Source organism: Physcomitrium patens, chromosome 15, assembly GCF_059467195.1.
Source record: "Physcomitrium patens ecotype Gransden chromosome 15, ASM5946719v1, whole genome shotgun sequence".
In the NCBI taxonomy this organism is placed as follows: Eukaryota; Viridiplantae; Streptophyta; class Bryopsida; order Funariales; family Funariaceae; genus Physcomitrium; species Physcomitrium patens.
Window position 1 is genome coordinate 15,996,943 of NC_143424.1, and position 24,655 is coordinate 16,021,597.

At 36.7% G+C, this 24,655-nt stretch overlaps 1 protein-coding gene across 4 annotated transcripts; it reads right to left on the minus strand.

Annotated features, from left to right (window-relative positions):
- Nucleotides 1-1,549: 1,549 nt before the first annotated feature.
- LOC112292429 (putative sucrose-phosphate synthase 2) lies at nt 1,550-8,577 on the minus strand. Of its 4 annotated transcripts, XR_012219102.2 has the most exons (14): nt 7,957-8,577; nt 7,442-7,537; nt 7,093-7,328; nt 6,854-6,917; nt 6,418-6,626; nt 5,383-6,019; nt 5,053-5,184; nt 4,748-4,924; nt 4,435-4,551; nt 3,305-4,294; nt 2,951-3,078; nt 2,517-2,810; nt 2,113-2,189; nt 1,550-1,844 (listed from the first exon to the last, which is right to left on the minus strand). XR_012219102.2 is itself a non-coding variant. In XM_073539260.2 (13 exons), exons 1-12 carry the CDS (start codon nt 8,134-8,136, stop codon nt 2,549-2,551), a joined length of 3,228 nt encoding a protein of 1,075 aa, XP_073395361.1. In that variant the 5' UTR covers nt 8,137-8,577; the 3' UTR covers nt 1,550-2,058; nt 2,517-2,548. The 4 variants fall into 4 exon arrangements, 3 of the variants coding, with proteins under 3 accessions (XP_073395361.1, XP_024396664.1, XP_073395362.1); XM_073539260.2 differs by lacking the exon at nt 2,113-2,189 and having other exon boundaries at nt 1,550-2,058; XM_024540896.3 differs by lacking the exon at nt 2,113-2,189 and having other exon boundaries at nt 1,550-2,058; nt 7,442-7,531; nt 7,957-8,543.
- Between the last annotated feature and the right edge of the window lie 16,078 nt (nt 8,578-24,655).

A 24,655-nucleotide genomic window follows, 5' to 3' on the forward strand; every position in this document is an offset into this window, starting at 1 on the left:
TTTCGGCATCTTCTCACGTAGATTTGCAAAGTATTGTATGTATGATACCCAAAGTTACACAGGCACTACTGCATGGTCACATCAAAAGAATCCTATGATGCTACACCGGTGGGTCACAAGTAATGCTAATAGTTTGGGAGTATCAACTTGCAATGATACTCTCAAGCATTGAACATCATAACCCCTCTTACAAGCTCTTAAAATGAAAGTTTTGGTCACTTCAATTCCAAAGATGAACAACTCGGGCTGTTTGAGTGTTGTGCACCAAGGGGCACTTTGCTAGCCTTGCTCCATGTAGAGTTCTCAAATTACACTTGCATGTACAATGTCATATATGCTAACTAGTGTCCCAGAAAACCTACTTTAATGTTCAGGTTTAGTTTGAAGTAGAACAAGCTTTGTGGACAATGCATGGTTTTATATTACTTTTTTGTAAACACTTGAAGTTTTGGTGGCATTCTAATCCCTAACTCAAATATAACATGCTTTTTAGATCAAGTTTTATATGAGAGATAAGGTGAGAAGGTTTTTTTTCAATGTTTTGATTGGTTAAAACCAAGAAGTTTTCCTTATCTTTTTACCTTCAGAAAAATAAGTCTAAAAGTCTGAAGGTAAAAAGATAAGGTGGAATGCATTTCTTTTCTATATAGCCTGGATAGTGTTGTCTCTTAAAATTTTTATTGGGCCCGCCTTAAAGAGGTGTATTTTAGAAATAATCGTCAAGCCAAATCAAAAAATGCTTTAAATAACCATTATTTTATTTTATTTTATTTTTATTTTTTTACTTCTCATGATTGTTTGAATTAAGACAGAAATTGAAATATTCAACCTTGTAATAAAAAAATGATTTGGCTATTTCATAACTTCTTATTTTATACTATATCCACATATCAAAACTTTCAAAGGAGGGTTTCTCTTCATCAAGTAGGGGACCTTAATAAGAAGTTAAAACCATGTCCTTCAAAATGGACTTCTGGGTATAAAGTGCCCCTAAGATGTGATTTTTGAAATCTTGTTTGTTTTGTAACATTGATGCAATCATCAATTTTCTAGCTTTTAATGGACAAATGAACCTTTGATTTGATCGTATTATCTTTTTGGAAAAACCATTATGCAAATTATAATGGACTAGTGTGTGTCTGTGTGTGTGTGTGTGTTTTTTTTTTTAATATTTATTTATTTGTACATAAAACTAATTATTTCAATACAATCTATAGACTGAAGAAAATTCGGAACATATATTGTCTTCATTCTCTACAAAATAATTATAAAGCTAGTATTGCAACCATCAAATGTTGAACTTTCAGAAGCAAAATAAACAACAATTCATCCATGAAGGCAAGTGAGCTTCCCAGATTTCCTAAGGAAAATGTTTTGCAAGTAAGTCTGAAAGTATGTGTGTATATATATCTATATATATATATATATATAAATCCACACACACATATTCGTTTTGCAAGTCTGAAAGTATGTATATGTATATGTATATATATATATATATCCACACACATATTCGTTTTGCAAATCTGAAAGTATATATATATATATATATATAAATCCGCACTCACATGTTCGTGTGTATGTGAGATTCATGAATTGAGATAAAACTCAAGACATCAACACTGACTGACTAAGACTTGTATGTAACACAGTATGCTGAGCATATATGGCAGCCAATTAGATCAGGGCAAGCGCCACACAAGTTACGTTTAACTTTCCATAGAGATGATAACCAGTAGAATGACCGCATAATGTTATCGGGAACGGATGGTAAGCGAGCTAGAGGACATTTTGTCACTCTACAAATGCTGATCTTCTATTGACTGAGTGACTGCTCCAAAGATCTGCACCACACCCAACCAAAGACAAAATGAATGGTGTTGGGACCCCTTCTCGATGTATAGCACTTGAAGTAATGCAGCCACAGTGTTGTTGAATCCTTGTGGCACTCAGCGTCGAAATCCAATCGAAGCTGCAACGTGATCTTAGAAAAACACATTCTGATCCCATGATCGATCAACTCCTCAAGTTTGCACGTGCTGTTTTGTTTCAACTCAACTGTAGAAACGATACAGAAATCGAGTTACTTAGTCAAAGTGTTCAGGCACTTACTAATGATATCAGAATTTGGAATACTCGTAGCAGAAACAAACTTGGGTTCCAGGGAGTATTGAAATACAATAATGTATCTGACATCGGCAAAAATATTCCTTCAGCAAAAGGGCTAGGAAGGAGATGAGCCTTACAATCGGTAAAGATGGAACACACATGTGGTGACTAAATTATTCAAAAATAAAATATATTTACTCAGTGCCGTGCTGATGGTGTTACATGCCACACCTCCCTACAAGCTCTTATTTGAATACACTTTTCGCATTACGCTGTCACCTACAAATTCCTCAAAAGTGACCGGAGACATGTTCACCCTCAAGGCAAGAAAGCCATGCCACTCGCAACTTGAGGCTAGGCACGAATTTTTTGACATGAAAAGGGAGGAAAGGGATCAATGGGGATACCCAGAAATAAAGTTCCTGAAGACTGTGTGTCATTATTTGAGTGCGTCCAAGAGCAAATCACATGTCGCGTTAGCCTCGACGACAATCATGTTGGAGTTTTCTGCTGGAGCAACATCCTCTCGGCCGTAGTTACCAGTAGCACGGAGCTTCTTCTCAGAGCCTCCCTCCACAATATCTTTCACGATGATTGTCTTGTGCGTTCCTGACAACAATTCTTCATAATCGGTGTCACCGGTTTCGCCCAAAACCACAAACATGTTGGCAACATCCACATTCCACCGAGCAAAGAAGTATCTGCACAAGATGGACTTGATCATCAGGCTCCTGCGGAAAAGCTTCAGTTGCATGAGGGAAATGTGAACGCTCACGGCACCTGAAATTGCTTAAGGGCCGTTACTTCTTACAAGGAAGATGCTTTAGGTAAGGAAAAAAACCTTAGAGACTGCGAGCGAGATGCTAAAAGAGGCAACACATGCAAGCGTGAAGAATTTCTGCAGAACATCACGTGGCATCGTAATCCCCGCATCCGCAGACGCTGTCGCAATTGATCGACGGTAGGGGCCTACAATCACGAAACACATCTCAAGACTATAATAAGCAAACCACCAAGTACATCGATCACTAGCAGACAGAAAAGCACACTGAGCATTGCTGAATGATTAGAGCATAACCATTGCAGAGTTGGATTATTTTGTGAGAAATGCCCCAAATATAAGAAAAAGAAACACTTAACCTCAAATAATGACACATTGCAAAGAAACTAAAGCAGAAGGGGTGCTGGAACTTACAATATCCGAATTTGTGACACTGTAGGCGAGGCAGTGAGAATTACAGTTTTTTGTATCTTCTATCAAGATCTTGTCATTGTTGGCATTCTCAGCGTCGGACTTATTCAACCGAGCCATGGTCTTGCGGAGACCCTCGTAACCCCACCGGTAGTCAATGTGAGTGCTATAATCCTTGTCTGCATGCAAATCAATATTGTCTGTAGCGCCATTATCGTCTTGATGTGAGGCTGGATAGTAGACCTCGCTTCCGCTGCTACAAATTAGAGCGTCAAACTCAATAGGGGACAGCCCCGCAGAGTTCAGCATGGCAACTATCTCTGATTTTGTGAGAGCAGAGGAGATAATCAACCCGGGTTGCACTCGAATACTCGAGTCTGAACGGATATTCTTCACCAGATCTTGGAGAAGGCTCACAAATCTACTGCTGGGGTTGTTGGTTGCAGGATCGTATCCATCCACAGCAATAACAACCAAGCGTCTCCGCTTCTTTAGGGGTTGGGCCTTATGCGCGCCTGTCAAAGAGCCAAACCTCTTGGTTTCCGGTCCTTCCACTTGCATCGATTCCATGCGGCCGCTCATAGTGCGCTGCTTCCCTGTCAGAGGCTTCAAGTCCTCTGCTCCATTGTTCTTCCCCAAACTGTTCTGACTCTTGAGCATCCGCTCTAGATCGGCAGGATTTGATATGGACATGTTGCCATCGACACTGAGGCGCAGCGAAAAGTCCTGGACGTCGCGCAGAGAGTCACTCTGCGACTCAAGATCTTCGTCCTCAGTGCTAGTCTCGGTTTTCCACTGCGGGTGTCGCATGCGACTCAAGGCGATTCGAGACAGATAGGTTCGGCAATGTTCTGGCCACGAGAACAAATGGATATTCTTCAATCCGTTCTTGCGACACTCGTTCCATAGGGAGCGATCCGCAACCAGCCTCAGCAATGCATCTGCGATTTCCTTCTCATTGTGGGGATCCACCAGCAGACCATTCGAAAGAGCCTATTTCAAACAACCAAGCTACTCATCTCATTACAAAGTCCAGAAAAAGAATCGGCTGTTATGGCTACTATGACGGCATTAATGTTTTCCCGCGAACGCAATTAACTTTAGAAAATCATATCATTGCGCAGTTTACAGACCTTGTGTATGTCAACAGGTCCTCCGTTCTTCGTAGCAACCATGGGCAAACCGTGGGCAGCCGCCTCAATCAAAGTGAGTCCAAAAGGCTCCACAAGTGCTGGATTGATGAACACACCCTGCAAGTAGTGAAGTCATGATTAGCGAATCAAATTATAAGTCATCTGCCAGCCTAGAAATAAATCAAGGAAGCTGTACGCTACATAGAGTCATGAAGCTAATAGTGAAGTTTTGCGGCCTCAACTGCACTATGAGCATCTTTATCACAAAAAGAGCGCGCATTCCAACAATAACATGGATGAAATTCCCAGATACCTTGGTCTTCGCAGCAAAGCGGTAAATTTCAGGAACATCCGATTGCTTATGGTGCTTGGGGTAGGCAATTTGACCATACAAGTCGTACTTGTCAATCAGCTTAAGCACAGTGGTCATCACTGCTGCATTGCCATTTGACATTTCGTCGATGTCATCACGATTCCCCATGATAAGCGTCTGCAGACAATTTTAAGCCATCAGATTACAGATCAGTAGGAATTCTTTATTAAAACTTTATAAATTATCTGGTGTCCTCTTCGCAGCGCAAAGATAGTCGTGGTGGGGAAAAAAAGAAAGTAGCACACCAGATTGGCCAACTCTCTCAAAGCCCGTCGTTCACCAAAAGCCCTCAACAAGGTGGTAAGATTCTTCTTCGGATCGGGACGAGCTAGTGCCAAAATCATCGGCTTGTGTGGGTTTGTTAAGAAACGCATGATCTGGATCACACAATATTAACATTTAGACGATCGTGGTAAATTCCCAAAATCTTCAGACTCGATAAATCTCAACCTCAATTCAAAATGGTAAAATAAAAATTCTAATTCATCACAGAAAACCCAGATGTCTGATTTAAAGACACGCTCTTTAACGAAAAGGTCAAAAACATAAATACAGGAAAATAATTAAAGCCTCACCTCATCCCAGATGGGAGGATTAGCCCGGGGAGAGACGGGAACTACACTGGAGGAATCGCTGGAAGTGATCTGCACAGCCTCACCATCGTCAACGACATCCCCTGTATCTTGCACAATTACGTTGCTGAAGTCCATTCCGGGTGGAATGACCACCATCCGGGGCATGTACCGGCCATGGCAACTGACGCCTCTACGAGCCCTGGCGCGGAGAACACGCTCCAACTTGACGTCAAAACCATCATAAAGGCCCCATTGCTCCTCAATTTCTTGTTTGGTACTAGTAATGACCAGTTCAGCTGCATCCAGCGAAAGCTCCTCCGCCTCAATCCTCCGCATAATCTTATAAGTGGCATTGATGTCATGCTTCGACTGTCTTCCTTGCTTCAGGAGCTGCTCAAGCTTGTTGCGACCAAGGGAATGGCCAGTAAGCACCATAGGAACATTCAAAGCCCCCGACAAAAGTGACGCAATGTCTCCAGCGTCAGCATAATGGCCATGGATTACGTGAGGCCAGATGAGCCCCCCACTCCCGATTTGCTCCCCCAGAACTTTGGTCATGTTCAAAATGTGAGTCAATGCACCGTCTACAAATTCCTGAATGTATGGCCAAAGAAGTTCCTTCCTCAGGTATTGATCCCTACATTACAGAAGAAACTTTTGCTAATGAGGATCAAATTCATTAGCTGCTGCAATGGTACGAGCCAAAATCTCCGGCATACGTTGAGAGTTCGCACTACTTATTCCCATAATACTAATCACTCAAATGAATATCGGAATTAGAAGCAACTCAACCAATGACAATTATCTTACATCTGATCGAGATGATGACTGATTGAGTTGACTGAAAATGTTGACTAGCCCAAAAGGAGCACAAGCACTCGGACTCTGAGCAATTGGGCTGCACGATTTAGGAATCAAAAGCTAAATTATATACGCCCTGCTGTAGATTACACGAAAATCAGAGGGTATATTAAGAACCGACGCCAGACTAGAACTTCATTGTTGATGGATTTCAGAGTAGCAGAGTCAAATTACCTTGGTCCACAAGGTATACGCACAATGTACGCACCGCTACTCTCACCAACGTCTTCGAAATCGTCGTAAGAGCCGAGACTCAACATCTCAGTGGGCTCCCCGTAACTCCAATCCACGTCGGGCGAACATATTTGGCGAGTGAGAAGGTCGACCCGGTAGACTTCGGGCATCAGGGCCAGAGCTCTTGCTAACTCCACCACATACTTGATCTGTAGCCACTGATCCAATGTCAACTCGCACGCCTTTCAAACAATACCGTGCAACTATATATGTTCCTTAAAATGCAAACAGCTCTCTTGCCAGGCTGCGGCCGACAATAGAGCAAACGGCCAGAGCTTCGTGCAAATGTACTATACAATCGTTGGGACTTTGCAAACTTTTCACTTTGCGTTCTGGAATTGTAGCCAGTCCGGATCAAGTGTAAGGGAGAGCGAACCTGTCCACCAGTGTCTGAATCTCGGCCAAGCTCCATGTTGTCCCCTCGCACAAGACCGTGCAGACTACAGTGTTTCACAGGGTTAACAATATGTCGCAATTTTTTTACTTCTATCACGGAACTGAGATCATTTACACCATCCTCGGACCAGCATTGCAAATTCACTTCTTACTGCCGCAAGTTTCCAGCGATTACTAGGGACGAGAGAGTAACTGATTGGTTGGGATTGTCTCGCACACCTGATGAGGACAATATACAGACGTTTCTCAGGTTTCTCCTTCTCTGGAGAAATGCTTTCTCCAAAATTGGAACTGGCGAGAGTAAGTGCGCTCTCTACACGGGGGATACAGTCCTGCGGAATGCTTTCCTTTTCCCCCTCAGACAGATCGGAGGACATGTCTGCGGTGGCATCTTTCCTGCCCTGCTCACGTTCCATATGCCGCCGGGCAAGCCGATGAGCGTCCTCCCATTCGATCTGTCAACATACTCCATCGAGTTTAGACAGCCTCGTTCCAGAATTGAACATCTTTCCCTTGGTTCACGACTCAATGAAGGCGCTTATAGTATAACACTGAGATTGTAACCTACCAATCTTTTTTTCCTCGCAATGTGCCAAATCCTCCAACAAAGATGTTCCATTCGCAACGTCCGCTCCTGAGAGCTCCTCGTAGCCGAGGCCTGCGACTATACCCCGACCAAAAATGAGCCACTGATACATCCATCCCCATTTCTATGCGCACCGAAACTTCACTTTTCCGCATCGCACTTGAGAATTCCACACTGGGCCTTAGAAACTGATCCCATCTCAGGTACAATGTCCCCCCGAGTCCCATGTACGTAGCCAATGTATTCTGTGCCCAAATTAAGGCTTCTACAAGCAACGAGAGCCACAACAAGAACCGAAACGACACTCACAACATGCAGACCAGGAACAACACCCAAACACGCAATGTCGCCCGCATTTGGAAAGATTCAGAACTGAAATACCTCACGCAATCACTCAATCAATCCAGCAAACAGGCAAACAAGGTTGAGAGGGCAAAGGGACGAATCCTCATCCCTGAGGAAATCAAAGCAAAAGGCAAAGAAACTTAGATGGCCACCTTGATCCAGGTGCGGTACAGAGAGGACTCATCGAAGCCAGTAACGGTTTCGACAAAATACTTGGCCGCCTTGAAATCATTCACTCCCTCGTCTCCGATGTGTTTGTGATCGGTAATCTTCTCTCCCGTGTCCAGAATCGCTTCCAAGTAACCATTAATCCACTCATTTCCCGCCGCCATAGCTAACAACTCTGCCAGAACGGCGTGTGGATTGACGCCGTTCTACAATCCACACGCTCTCGTCACTCGCAAAACACTCCAAAGATTGAATCAGAGCACCAGGGCCAATAAACACTTTGGAATCACGCTCTCTGTCTGTCTGTCTGTCTCTCGCTCGCTCGCTCGCTCCTTCCCGTCTGTGCTTACAACACACAGCAACAACCGTCAGCGATGAACCTCCTCCTCGTCGTCCTCCTTCTCCTGGGCGGGTCTCAAGCCATCATCCGGTGCGTAAGATCGCTAGTTGCGAGATCCCCGATGCCCTCCCTCAACTACCAATCCTGGCTCGAGTAAAGAATGAAGAGGAGCGGCGGTGCATCATCCATGCGCTCACTCACTCAAACACAAGTCCACACAAGCCCAAGCACACACGCAAAAGCCCACACTCCCACTTCCGTACCTAAACCCCGCAACAGCAGCAGTAGTCCTGACACCATCCGGGGTACACTCACATATATCTAAATACACGATTAAAATAAAAGCTCATAAAAAATCATAAAATAAAAGTGAAACAAAATTAGACGACGAAGCAGAAGCAGTGCATGTAGTGTAGTGAGTGAGTCAGAGAGAGAGAAAGAGAGAGAGAAAGAGAGAGATCCCACTCTGGGCAGTGGAGTTGGCTTTAGTTTTCGTGAAGATGGTGGAGGGTTGAGATGGCAGGCTGCCAAATTTGGAGGTGCGCTTGGAATTTGGCAGGGAGTCCCAACCAACGACCATTCACCTAATTCTGGCCCTTTCTTCCTTCCTTCCTTCCCTCCTCGGTACCAGACACACAAGAGCATACTCACCTTCCTCTTCCCGTCCCTTCCCTGGGCTGGGCCGGGTGGGCAGGGGGGTCAGACGGGGAGGATGGCAGCGCCGTTACGAGGGCCCTCTCTGTGCGGAACCAGAACGGCGTCCCCCCTATTACCATTCCCTCCTCACCCTGCCTGCCTGCCTCCACGCGGCACGGCTATCGGTACACGGCGTCGGGTGGGGGGGCTCCTATGCCCAAAATCACTCTCTCTGTCTCTTTCTCCCACAGAGAGAGATTACTATTTATTGTTACCTATTATTACTATTATTGTTTTTGTGGTTGTATATTTAGTGTTGTTTATTAAATGAAGTAGGGGTGTTGGCATTAGGGTGGGTACAGTGAGTGTGCCCTTGTGACATGGGCTGGCTGCCCATTTGCATGCATGGCATGATTTCATTCCCCTTCCCTTCACTTTACTTCTCCTTTCTTGAATTTTGTGCCTGCTTTGCATGGTCCTCTTCATTTGTGAACCATCAATTATTCCTTTCTTGGTCCTTCTTGTTGAGAATGCTTGGAGAGACTTAAGAATAGTTAGAAGTAATGTGCACAAAAATACACACACACATACTTAAGTGAGAGTATATTGATGTGGTTATCTCACTTATATAAAGAGAAGGAGAGAAGATAAACAATTTCTTCTCACTACATTCCAAACATTATAGCTACAATATTTACTATAAATTATAGTAAATTTTATGGAGAGCGTTGGCTATATTTAATGCTCTCACTACTCTTCATCGCTCGTCATAATATTTATATAACATAAAATTTGCATAGAATTATGATCTATATTTTTTTGTAATCTTTATAAGATCAATAGTTGTTGCCTCATTAAAACTTTATTTAAGAAAACCTTATTGTATTCCAAGGCAAAATCATAGATGAAAGAAAAAGAATACAAAATTATTTTAAGAATTCATTAATTTTTTTGCTCAAGTACAGCAAGTCGCCGCATGCCAATGCCATAAATAAGTTGGTGATGGTTGCACAAAGGAAGAGCTTTGGTGAGGAGATCAATAAGGTTATTTGTAGATTCAATTTTTTTGATCTTAAGTACTTGATCAATAACCAAGTCATAGTTATAACTAAAATATTTTGGATCAATATGCTTTGTCCTATGGTTTTTAATGAAACCAACTTACATTTAAGTAACACAAGTACTATTGTCTTGATATAAGATAGTTGGAGAATCACCATGTGAAAGTCCACAAGTTGTTTGAATGAATTTATCAATTGATCGCAACCAAATACATTCTCGAGATGCTTCATATAAGGCAATAATTTCTACATGGTTGGATGAAGTTGTACTTATAGTTTGTTTGACTGATTTCTATGATATTACAGTTCTATGTCTTAAGAATATATAACCTATTTGAGATTTAGTTGTTGAAATATTAGATTTATATCCTACATCAAAATATCCAACCAATTTTGGATTTACAAATTATGTGCAGTACAGTCTCAAATCTTCAATACCTTTTAAATAATGTAATAAATATTTGATGCCATTTCAATATCATAGTATTAGATATGTACTAAGTCTTGCAAGAATAATAATTGCAAATGTAATATCTAGACTTGTAAATGTGGCTAAATATAATAGTGCTTCAATCATTGCAAGGTATGAATATTGATCTCTCAATATTTCCTCCTCTTCCTCGTACAAATGGTATGGATCATGACCATCATGACTATGTCCAACCATTGGTCTTAACAATAGATAAACATCAATTATATTGAATCTCTACTAGATTCGTCTAATTTACATCAATTAGTAGAAAAAAATGCAACCATCTATAAGATGCATAATCTGAAGACCAATACAAAAAGTTATTTTTTTTAGCATTTTTATTTCAAATTCATAGATAAGTAGGTTAGTAGCTGCAATGCATATAGATCTGATATCCATTAGGTTAAAATCATCAATATATATAGCAATAATCATAAAATCAGTTTTATTTCATTTAATAAATAAATAAGGGATTAGTAGATTACTTCCAAACTTATTTGTAATTAAATAATCTTAGAAAAATTGATACCACATGCATCCAAATTGTTTTAGACTATATAGAACCTTATGTAATTTAATACCACAATATCATCCTAAAGTAAGTGCATTTGGAGTTCATGTGTCCAAACTAGGTAGAACTTGTTGAAGAACAGCAAGTACTTGCTTAGTTACAATCACATAAAGTTTAAGCATAGTATGTTGCTAATAGTAAAAAGACAGCAAAGAGGTAAAGTAAGTTATTGTGGTGGTACCGAGGCTTTAGTAAGATGAGGTAGAAATGGATGTAATATCAAATGGATGGAAGTTGCCTCATTGGTGTGCAAACCACCACCTATAAGTAAAGAGTGTTGGAAGTAAGAATTATCTTCCTCCACACTTTCTTTTAGAGTACAATCCTTGCTGATGCTAAGTGTTTGTAGCCTTTAGACTTCTTTTTCTTCAATAGAACTTTCGTATAAATATCTACATCAAGAGAATCATACACATATATAATTACCATATCCATGAGATGCATCTCAAGGGTGGCATGAATTGCTATCCCAATAATATATCAAAATATAATTGAATCTATGACTAAAAAATATATGGATTCATAATCAATATCAAATTTTTGGATAAATCCTTGGGCAACAAGATGAGCTTTATACTGGATTATTTGATCCTCAGCATCTTACTTGTATACTAATGCCATCTTATAATCCATAAGGTGAAAAATAAGAGTGTCTACAATTAGATCAAAGACTTTCTTCTTATACAAAGAAGCATACTCGTCCTTGATGGTAGTTTTTTATTTTAACCAATCAAAGTGACACCTTGCTTCTTTCATGGTTTGAGATTTAAGATATTTTTTTTGTAAGAAAGAGCTTTTATAATTATGAATACAAATGATTCATCTATTATAATAGATGGTCTATTTCAAATATTGTTTGTAGCACAATATAGAATAGATAATTCTATATTCAACTTAGGAAGAATAAAACTAAGTTGATGGATCAACAATACAAATAATACTTGATGAATCAAAACTAATATATATGCTCTCTCATCGATGAGCTTCAATGATATATCATTGAGGTTTTGGTACTGAAACCTAAGCATGGCAATCAAACATTTATAAGTGAGATATATTTGGAATATAATTTGAAATGAGCTCTTGTTGTGTAATAATTTCAAAAGAAAAAGGATGGAGGTATTGTCATATGGCATAATTTATAATCTAAGAATATACTAGGTACCTAATTATAGAGAGTTGTTTATCTTTGGCTTATATATAATGTCTTATCTCCCAAAAATTTCTTTATTTTGTACAAAAGCTCAAATTATAATAAAATTTTTTAATACATTTTCTTCCCGCACAAGATATTTTTACCCTGAACTTTAGAAATTCATATCTCTTGATCCAACCATTTAATTTTTTTCAAATTTTTATATAACATAGATTCTATCCTTAAGCTTTATTAAAAAAAATGAACCATAAATCTATTATAAATCTTTTGGCATCTTAGAAATCCTAACAAGTACTCTTAACCTTAATCTATAAGCATTCAAATACTATTTCCTTATATATCAAAAATTCAAAATCCAAATGCCACAAAATTTGAGCATAAAATTTATTAACATAATTAAACATAATTAAGAAAATTTTGAGCCAAAATCTTATCAAATTGCCCAAGATATAGCTCAAAATACAACCACTAGTAAATCGGGTCATTTACTACCCTTAGATTTGAAGCATTGACTTCAACTCCCAATATTTTCTTTATCTCAATTTAAAATCCATCAAATAATTTACCAAAAGTGTAGCAAAAGAAAAAAATTCTTTCTTTAACACCAGTTGCCGATCATTTATTGCTTTATGTATGTGTGCATTATGTCCAAAAGAATGACAGTAGGTACAAAATCAACACTTTAACTTTGAGCGCCCATATCTCCTTCATATAAACTCCAAATCACACAAAATTTGTACCAAAACTATAGCTAAAAACCTAAACTCACTGATCCTAGCCTCCAAAGCTCGAATTGCCTTAAAAGAATAACCCTAAACTCTAATAAGGCATCAGACAGCCTCCTTAAAGGCCATTGTATATGATTTTTGGCCAATAGGAATGAAAATTTTTATCATCTATCTCCATTCATCCATATGGATGCCCTAACTTCTCTTTTTTTGCTACCAAGGTCCTTCTCCAACCCTTTTTTTGATAAGATTTATATAATATATGTCCTAAACACTAAATAAAAGAATCAAAATAAAACTTCAAGGGTCACCAATGTCTAACAAGGGTGACTCTAAATGTTTAAAAGTTACTATTAATAAGATCAACTTTAAAAGTAACTATCAAAAGAAAATAAAGTTATATAAATTCTAATAGAAGCCCTTTTAAACAACTTCTTTTCAAGGTAGTAATCTGTGTACATCCTATAACCAACAAAAATCCACTAATATGGCTTTTACCATGTTATTTAATATATTGTATATTAAACATATAACACATTATTTTTACATAGTAGCCAAACCACAACACGATATTGTATTAATACTATAGCATAAAAAACTGCATGATTCCACATAGATACATGTAAATTTGCCTGAAGAAGGAATAGCCAAGTAATGAGTTGTATACGCTTTATAAATGACTCTGCAAGTCTATTTTGAGTGTCTTCATATCAAACACAATATGTCAACTTAATCCTTATTGCAATACAATAGTCTTTAAAAGGCTTTGATGCAAATTCTTTTGTATTGTCCATACATAATGTTTTGATAGGATAATCAAGAAAATGTGCTTAAAAATAAATAAGCATAGATATAATATTGAAAAACACAATGTTTCAAATTAATAATAATGAAACATATGATTGTTTATCTGATGCATCAATAAAGACCAAAAATAACAAAAGAATTTAGATATTGGATTAATAGGACTACAAATATCACCATGAAACCTTTTAAGCATTGGTGGTAATTTTCATGGGAGTTTCTGAATTGAAGACCAAGAAATCAACTTACTTTATACATATGCACAACATAATTCTATAGAATCTATATTTGTAGGGCTTAAATTATATCTAGTTATATATCAAATTATCTTCCAAAATAATATAAATCTTGAATATCTCAATTATCTATGCTAGAGAGAAACACAACTCTCTATAATAAATGATGTAAAATTAAATATAATGGGAGGTCGGATTGCAATCCAATATAAACCATTTGTCACAGCAAAGGCTTTTTCTACAACTTTATAGTTTTGTACAAGAACTACAACCTCCCCTTTATCTAGAATTGTAATTGAGAGGTGATAACTATTGGGACACACATCTCGATAGCTGATTAGACTTTGAAGTGCTAAGGGTGCAAACATTATATGTTTATATTTTATAATAGAGCCCTCAAGTAATTTCACATTAAGATACATATGTGGTGACTTATTGATATATACTATTCCATCAATATTAATTGTGTAATATAAAATATGTCCTAAATAATTCAAAATATCCAAGCTTCTTATCTACTTGCCATATTAATAAAGACCTTTAATCTCACCATGGAACTATGTGCCTAGCTATATTATACCATATAAAAAATAATTAATTGATCTTCTAAAGAAATCTTTTTATTTAGTAATTAATCTTATTTCTTTCTTTTATAAAATAATTAAAGAAATATTTATTATTGAAGCTTATAAAAGACTATAGGATCATTCTACTTATTATTAATTATTGCCAAGGACATGAATCTTGAAGAAAAAAATCCTCAATACACTCTTATATCATTGAAAAGAACTAGAGAGTCACTTAAAGATGATATAATATTGAATTAGAATGGCTGTTGTCAAAAAAAAGAATACTAAAAAGTCCTTAAACAAAACTAAAGGCTAAAAAGGTAATGACAAGAGTGAAGAAGAATTCATTCTTATCTCTCTATATATTCTTAACTAGGAATTATACTGCGATCTCTATAAGACCTCAAAAATGTGTTGAATTTGTAAAACACATATTTTAATTTGCAAGGCAAGCTTTTTATATGTACCCCACATACTTACTTTATTGGTAGCTTGCTTCTCTAGAAGATATTATAAAATTAATTTATTTTTATCTACTTTTATCTACTTCTACTTAATCATATAAATATCTATTAGAGTACATGTATATATCTATTATATTATCCCCCCTTTTAAAGACAAATTCTACAAAAAATAGTCATCATGTGTTAATAAAATCCAAAATGTGATAAATTTTATTTGCTACATACTTTGATCTTTGTTTTTTTTGAAGATGGTTGATAGGTCCATTCAAGCATCAATAGTATTCCACATTAGGACAAAAAGACCATCCTATTATTTGATCATTATTGAGGCTATTGTAACTTCTTTTAAATAAAATATTTAGAACATTATTAGGAGTTGTTCCTACCTCTAATAAAATCACCAAACATTAGGATTTTCTTCTAAGGTTGTGATATCTAATATGTTGTATGTTGTCCTTTATTTGGATAAAGACATGTTGTTCTTGACGACCTTTATCTTAATTACATTGACTTAAACGTTGTGACAATTACAATGTATTATTTGATAAGTCAGTAAGTGAAAGCTCTTGAGTTAAATCTATTGGTTATTGGTTCTTTATTTTTTTAGCATCACAAATATACAAAAGTTACAATGAAGGATAGAGGATAGAACAATATCTTCTTTGGACCTTGTTTCTTTTACAACAAAGTTTTGCTTTTCTTCATCTTGATTTTGATGAATGTTGTCAATAAAAAACCTCAACATTTTTTTATTGCATTTGAAAGATTATTTATTGGCTTCCATGTGAGTTCACTAATATCATATCTATGCCAATAAATAAGATATTTCAACCTATTTTAGTATTGCCTTGAATCTAAGACTTCTCCTATGTCAAACTCTTGATTATTATCCATTTCTATAAAAAGAGGTGGTATTTGTCTTCTTCCTAAGATATTTGCTATCTTATATGGCTTAAGAAGAGATATGTGAAATGTAAAATAGATCTTTATAGATTCTAGTAGATATAATCGATAAGCAACATTATTGAATTCTTTATAAATGAAAAAAAGGTTCAAGCCTACAATAGTCTAACTTGTCACAAGAACTAATAGTCTTGATATTACAACCAAATAATCATACCTTATCACCTACATTAAATTGTGGTAGTTCTTTGTGATAGGCATTTGTATTAATATTTTGTCATTCTTGAGCTTCTTTTAATTATGCCTTCATTATTACATCTAGGTTTGATAAATGATTTGCCAAATCTTACATTGGAAGACTATCAATTTTTGAAAAGTCAAAAGTATCAACTCATGGATGATAATTATAATTAAAAAAAAAATTATTAAGTAGAAAAATATGTCAAATTATTATACACAAACTCTGCCAATGGTAAAAGAATTATCCAATCATTTTGATGATAGTTGATAGTACACCTCAAATACTACTTCAAAACTTAATTCACCAATTTTTTTTGTCCATCAATTTAAAGATAAAAAGTAAAAAAAAGCTTTATATCAACCTTTAATATTTTAAAAAATATTTTCAAAAATCTTAATAAAAATTAAGTTCTTCTATTCAATATAATATTTGTAGGCAATCTGTGATAGTAATAGATGTTGTTAAGAAAAAACTTAGCTATTTCTTCACCTATGATAGATTTTATATATGATACAAAATATACCATCTTAGCAAAATGATCTACCACCACAAATATAGAATCATATGAACTTGAGATTAAAAGATCCATAATAAAATCCATAGAAACAAAAGACTATAGTTATTTTGAAATAAGTAATGGCTAAAAAAGTATATATGATCAAGGTCGAGGAGTTGTGGATCTTGAATAAATATCACATGATTGTACAAAGTTTTTGATTGTCTTGTATATTTTAGGCCATCAAAAATCTCTAGATATTAGCTCCAAAGTCTTGTTATATCCAAAATATTTAGAGTTTAGAAAGTCATTACAAGTTTGAAGAATACATAATCTTGCTCCACCTTTTAGAATATATATTTTTTCTTCAAAATAGAGTAGGTTATTTTTGAACTTGAATCTAAAAGTATCATGAGATTTAAAAGAATTATTCTTGATATTATAGATAAGAGGATCAAAAGACATACTTGATTGAATTTGTTTAACAAATGTTGAATCAATAATCAATGTTGAATTTATTAATTGAAGATAAAAATACTCTAGCTTTAAGAAAATTATTCTTTGTTAATCATTAGATGCATCTCATTCTATTGGTGTAAGATAATAATATCTAGAAAGGATGTACTATAAACCTTATTATTTTCCAGATTGATAACTGATCTTGATAAAAAAAACTGCTCCAAAAAGCTTGATGACAATTCAAAAGATATGTCAACATGAAGTACCAAAGATTCTTGTGATTTATATACATGGTGATTGGACTCAAGGCACCTTCTAAATAATGACACTATTCTTGAAATGAATCTATAATTTCAAAGAGCTCTTTTTTGTGGATCTCATAATTAATTTTGGTTGTTAAAAGTTTTTTAGATTAGAAAGCTATTGGATGGAATTTATTATTTGCTCTTGTTTATGATACTATTGCACTCAAGACAAAGTGTAATACATCTGTTTTTATAAAAAATTCCTTAGTAAAGTTAATACAATAAAAAATTGGTGTAAAAATAAACTCTTTTTTCTAAAGCATTAAATAATGCTTTGGCTTCTTTATTCCATTCAAGTTTGTTTTTACAAATCAAACGTATAAGTGGAGCTACATCTTGAAAAAAATTCTTGATAAAGATGCAATAATAATTGACAAATTCCAGAAAATATTGTACATTTCTTAATATTCTTAAAATCTCTCAATCTGTAATAGTCTAGACCTTCTATGTATCTATGTAGAATAGATATTAATTCGTTTTTGAAAGATATTGATAAAATATATTAATAGTCTATATAATAGGAAATTCACGAGGATGGATGAGTGATTTAGTTATTAAAAGCAGTTAATTACAGAATTATAATTAGAATCTGGAGAATCAGGGGAAAATATATAGGAATTGTAGAAGTTAATTAAGGTGCCATCACTGTGATAGTTGTGAGCTGGGGTAAGCTTGGTGCTATCTCTTTTCTTTTGTTTGTTATTTTCTTTGAATAAGAGGATTGAGAGTTTTTGAATATTGTGAAGTGAATTATGGAATGGAAATGTGATTGGTGTTATTTGAGAAGAAGAAAGATTGAATGCTAAAATCTGATTGTAGTTCAACATAGAGAATGAGTCTGTGTTTGTGTGAAATACCGTAATGTGAATGGTAGTTCTATGTGAAGAATTCCAGTGATTGGAATGAGGGTAATTGTATGATGAAAGCTGTGAGGGCGCAGTATTATAGTTGGAGATTATGAGGGTGAATATATTGGTGGAAATAGCAGTTATTGGTATGATTGAATTGCTGTAAGGAAGAGATCGATAAGGTGAAGGAGGAGATTATAGTTTCCTTGTGTGTTGAGATATTGGAAATAGAGATAATACGTTTAGGAGGTAATTGATTGTGTGACCCTAACATGAACGCTTGAGCAACTAATCATTCTCTGTATTCGAATCCCCCTATACGAGTTTATTTCCATTAGATTAATTTGGAATAAGTAAAATGAGCAATCACATTTTGGCGTCGTTGCCGAGGAGTGATAGTAGCTTTGAGTGTTAGAAATTAATTACCAAATGTGTGAGAAAATTAGCAATGGAAGATGATTTCAGTAGTGTTTGAAGCAAGATTATGGTTAATAAGAACGAGAGCATTGCATCGAGGAAAATAAATCAGTTGAGAGAAAGACAAGGAAGAGCGCAAGGAAGGAACTTGCTTAGAGAGGAGCAAGAACGTAATCTTAAAAGGAAGCATCGACAGAATTGGATTAAACCATGGTTGCAAGCTTATCGACACATCTGAACATATCAAAAACTGGACAGAATGTTAATTCTGCAGTCGTATGTATGGTTAGAAAAACTGCCAAGAACACTCGCAAAAAATTTTGTTAACATTTCAGTGGAAATCTTGAGGCCGTTAACTGAAAGAGAAGGAGGCATAGAAGAATTTGGTATTCCATTAGGTATTTTTTCAGTGGGGGATACCGTTGAAATGAGCAATAGTAGCTCTTCAGATTGGCACAAATTGGTTGCCAATAAAGATAACTATATTGTATTTCAAAATCTGATATTTTCACCTGTAATTTAACTAATAAAAATATTTGTGAAAAATAACAGTAAATTGAGGAGCCTTGAGAGCTCAGAAATTAGAATAAGGAAAAGCAGAGATTATTTTAAAATGGAGTTTAGCGAAACAAGAAATTTAATGGCATCAGGAAGATCAGCCATTTCGAATGCAGTACAAATGGGTGCAGTAGGTGATCATACAACTAGTGTCACGTCACTACCTACTTTTTGGGGATTTTTGTGTGCAGATCTCAATCAATATTTATCTTAGTTTCTTACACCATGTGTAGCTAATAATGGCAGAATTGAAGATATTTGGTTGCGATGGCTGCTAGCTACCTTAAAAGACACGGCATTTGAATGGTACAACCACCAACAAGTGGGTCAATTTTTGAATTGGGAAGCATTCAAGAATGCATTTTTATCTCATTTTTGGCCAATTGGTTTTGAAGACCGCCTTCGGGAGAGGTTAATGAACAGCAAAATGATCCTAGCACAGGCGATGGAATTGTACCATGGCTGAGTGGTTGATACACTCAGTAAGTGGCCGAATCACCAAATATCGGAGGCATTTATCTTATCCATATTAATCAATGGTTTACATCCACCAGAGCTAAAAATATTTGTAAAGGAAGCTCAATCCGTTACGATGGCTACGTCCCTTAATAGAGCCAAGGTTTGGGAGGAATGCCATTATGATCAGTTTTTAACTACGGGAGCCACGATGATTCCAGTTCAAGGTAGATATCAAAATCCGACTTGGAATGAATCAGTGGGTAATTATCCATGGATGTTAGAAAGAGGGACCAATTCCAATACCAATATTCAAAGACCAGTTAATGTCACCCCATTGTAAGCTATACCACCGAACATAACAATAGTATATACTCCATATTTTTCATATCAACTACAAGCGTTAACTACGACAAAGATACCAATAATGCTAGCCCTAAAAGATTCCAATGAAACCTTGTTATTGAATTTGATGAAGAAAATGGAAGAAATGGCCGTCAATATAGCCAAAACTAAGGAGAAGAAGCAAAAGCCTACCAATACTAGGACCAATGTATGGTGGAGTAATTGTAAGGGCCATGGTCATTCTGTAACAGAATGCCCCTCACCCTCACAAATAATGGATCAATGTACATTTTGCAAAAGAAAGCACCTAACAGCAAATTGTTGGAATTGGCAAAGACAACAACAATAATTTAGTAATTAGACCATAATCCCACGAATCTAGTGGGACATCAATCAAGTACAAATGAGAAATACATTAGGATGGAATGAAAATCGATTTAATTGAAAAAATTGAGCATTCAATAACTTTTAAAGTTCCAATTTTAATCAAGGGTCTGCATCAAACCCCCAGAACTAAGGGTAAGGAGTAGCAGAGATATCAGCAATATGCTCTACCGACATCATCAAACCAAGTTGCTTCAGTACCAACAGGACAACCAGGATCATTTTCTAATCCTATATGGAACAAGCCTAGTACGTATATACTGGTGGAGACACCTAATATGCCTGATGGGGGTGCAAGAAGACCACTTCGTAGTTTTCGTTGCAGACAGATTGGTCATTATGCTAATGAATGACTCAATCCTAGAGCTAGTGATGATTATGTACCAATTTGAGGAAATTGTAAGTAGTCGGGGCATACATATCAGCAATCTAATGCTCCGTTCAATGTCAATAATCGAGATCAATAGATCCAAAGTCAAAAAAAATTTGAGGAGATAAATCGAGGTCCTCAAGATTCTCTTATAAATCAGGTGGAATGTGTCCAAGCCATTCTTACCCGAAGTCAGCAAAAGGAAAAAGGACCAATTCAACATTTGGGTAATCCCAATGCAAAAGACTAATTTGAGCTAATTAGGCGACCACCCAATCCAGGTCCTGTTATGGACTTCGTACCTAGAATGAGACCTGACTCGGTGGCACAACTCAATGAGGTCCCAATTATGGAGGCTTCGATTTTGTTCCAAGCAATTCTGATCTCTACGCAATTTCAAGAAACATCCTATTCATTGAAAGATCCTCTCGAGGGCGAGAATTCCAAAGAAGCTCCAGCTGCTGTTTCAATTCCGAGTCCAAGACAGAAGAATATCTTACCTCACAGAGTTAAATTCAAACCAATGAAAAGAAAGATGGCATTGGAAATTATCCTAAATATGGAACCCTATGATATTTTGAAGGATATGGATGCTATTTGACCTTTTATTTCTATGAAGCAACTTCTAGCGGTTGCACCAGAGTACCGTTCTACATTGAATTCATCGTTAACATGGCATAGGCACTGTAATAAAGAAGTTTGTGAAGTCAGTTTGAACCCTGATCCAAGTGCACCAACCATCAATGTTTCGATTGACGGTGTTATGATCTTGGGTGTTTAGGTTGATGGTGGTTCCAACATCAATTTAATGAACGCTGATACAATAGATGCTTTAGATTTGGAATACTTAGTATCCACGACATTTGTATTACAGATGGCAGATCATAGCCGAGTTAAATCAATGGGTATCTTATGGAGTGTTCAAATTATAATTGCCTATATTGCATATGAAATCGACTATATCGTCTTTTAGTTATAATGTTCGACTTTATCATATCCAATTTTATTGGGATGACCCTGGCTTTATCAAGCAAAGGCCAAGAAGGATTAGGGTCGAGGTACTTTGACAATTGGCAAGGGCGGAGACAAAATGGTGTTACAAATGTACCCAGTATACTATCACGGGGAGTCTCAATTGCCAGCATCTGAATTAACGTCGGACGATGAGCTTAGCTCCGATGATGACGTAGTAGCACCAATTACGAAGGTGCCCATGGAGGTAGCACTACACCCTAGAGTGGTGTACTAATGTGGAGGTCTAAGGAAGTACTTGATATACCTAACGAACTTGAAAAACTTGAATTATGTTAATATTGATTGGATGACGAAGTATGATGTGCACCATGTTAGTGCCCTAGACAAAGGATTCAGTACTTCATACATGTCAAACTTATGGACAGACTTTAAATCGGCGTGGGGGTTGAAACAGAACATCACTGTTGCACCTTTATGTCAAACTATCAACTTGGCGACCATAACAGAACCTCGGACAATTAAGGTCTACAAAGGTATTAAGGAACAAGAATTGACATGCTGGACCGAATTTTTCTTGCATCATAAATCCGCTTATGCTTGGACTTATGATGATTTAAAAGGTATTTCCGTTGAACTCTGTGAGCATTATATCATTTTAGAGGAGAACGCTAAACTGGTATGACAGAGGCAACATTGCCTTAATCCTAAATATTCCCTCATGGTTAAGGAGGAATTGGACAAGCTTCTTGCTGTTGGTTTTATTTACCCAGTATCAAATAGTGAGTGGATTTCTTCAATCATGATGGTGTCGAAAAAGAATGGAAAAATCTGAATTTGTCAAGATTCTCGAAAACTTAATACGGACACCAAAAAAGATTACTTCCCATTGCCCTTCATGAATAGTATATTGGACGCTGTAGTAGGTAATGAATGTTATTTGTTCCTAGATGGATTTTTCGGATATAATCAGATTCAAATTGTAATAGAAGACTAGCTCAAGACGACCTTTACTATGGATTGGGGCACATTTGCTTATCACGTGATGCCTTTTGGGTTATGTAACATCCCAGCCACGTTTCAGAGAGTAATAACTCAGGCCTTCTAAGACTATCTCCGGCTATTTATGGCGATCTTTTTAGATGACTTCTGTGCATTCAGTACAAAACAAGATCATCTTAATTGTCTCGGCAAATGCTTGGCTCAGTGCACTAAGTTTGGGATATTGTTGAACTCGGATAAGTCTCAATTCAGTGTTCCGTGAGAAAAATTATTGAGACATATTGTCTCTAGCTGTGGTATTGCTATGGATCCGGACAAAGTGACACATATAATGAACTTGCCAAGACTAGAGATGGTCTCCGGTGTTTGAGGGTTCGTCAGCCATGTCAGTTATTATCGATGATTTATTTGTTTATTTATAGTTATTTATCAACTTTTAACGAACTTACTGAAGAAACCTCCGTTAGATGGAACTAGTCCCATCTAGACCATGGAGTGTACCATGGCCTTTGAAGCATTGAAGTCAAAATTGGTCTTTGCACCAATATTGGTGGTCCCTCGTTGGACCGAGCCTTTTCATGTGTATGTTGATGCATCCAATGTGGCTATTGGATCGGTGCTAAGTCAGAAGGATGATCAAGATCTAGATCATCCTATCTATTATGTTAGTTGGTAATTGGTGGCTGCCGAACGTAATTACACTACTACTGAATGAGAAGCATTAGGTATAATATATTCAGTTCAAAAATTTCGGCACTATTTGCTTGGGTATCCATTTGTCTTTTATGTCGATCATGATGCCCTTAAATATATGATTAATAAGCCTCAATTGAGTGGGCGCATTGCTCGATGGATGTTATTACTTCAAGAATTTAATTTTACTATCAATGTATGACCAAGAAAGAAACATGTCAATGCGGATCACTTGTCCCGATTGTCCAATATCTTGGGTAATGAGCCTATTAATGATGCACTTCCTGACGCACAGTTATTTGCCGTCAAAGTGATTACAACTGACTATAGTGCATTGATTCAATATCTGACATTTCAGACATTCCCACCTACATATAGTGAGAAATTCAAAAAACGACTGATTTTAAAAAGTGCACCATATACAATGATAGAAGATGCCTTATATAAGCAAGGTCGAGATGGAATTCTACGCCATTGCATCTTTTTCAGTGAAGTATAATCGATATTAGAGGGATGTCATTTGGATAGTTGTTGTGGACATTTTGCGGGAGACAGTACTGCTTGCAAGGCTTTAATGGTCGGATATTAGTGGCCCACAATGTTTTCTGATGCGCACCAATTTATTCATCGTTGTGATCCCTGTCAACAAATTGGTCGACCTACGGATACTTCTGCGATGCCGTTAGTACCAATCTTGGCACAGGCACCATTTGAGAAATGGGGAATTGATTTTATTGGATCCATTACACCAGCATCGAGATATGGACAAAAGCGGTATATTTTAGTCGCCACGGACTATGTAACCAAATGGATAGAGGCTATTGCTACCTGCAATGATAATGCCAGTACAGTGGCGACTTTTCTATATGAGAATATTATTACTTGATTTGGGTGTCAAAAGGAATTGGTTAGCGATTGTGGCACCGATTTCATCAATGCTACCATAGCAGCCTTGATGAACCCATACAAAATTAAGCACAGGAAAACAACACCATATCATCCTCGAGCAAATGGACAGACGAAAAAGACCAATGGTATTCTATGTAAGATTTTAACCAAAATAATTTTGGTGGGGGAATGGATTGGGATACTAAATTATTTACGGCCTTGTGGGCGTATTGTACTGCATATAAAGTGACTACCAATTCCACACCATTCCAATTGGTGTATGGACAAGAAGCAATATTACCAACTGAA

Coding starts and splice junctions, on each gene's coding strand:
- LOC112292429 (XM_073539260.2), bottom strand. CDS start 8,136: ATGGCGGCGGGAAATGAGTGGATTAATGGTTACTTGGAAGCGATTCTG. Junction 6,627..6,853: donor ATTCAGACACTGGTGGACAG/GTTCGCTCTCCC, acceptor CAGTGGCTACAG/ATCAAGTATGTGGTGGAGTT. Junction 4,295..4,434: donor GACCTGTTGACATACACAAG/GTCTGTAAACTG, acceptor TGTTTGAAATAG/GCTCTTTCGAATGGTCTGCT.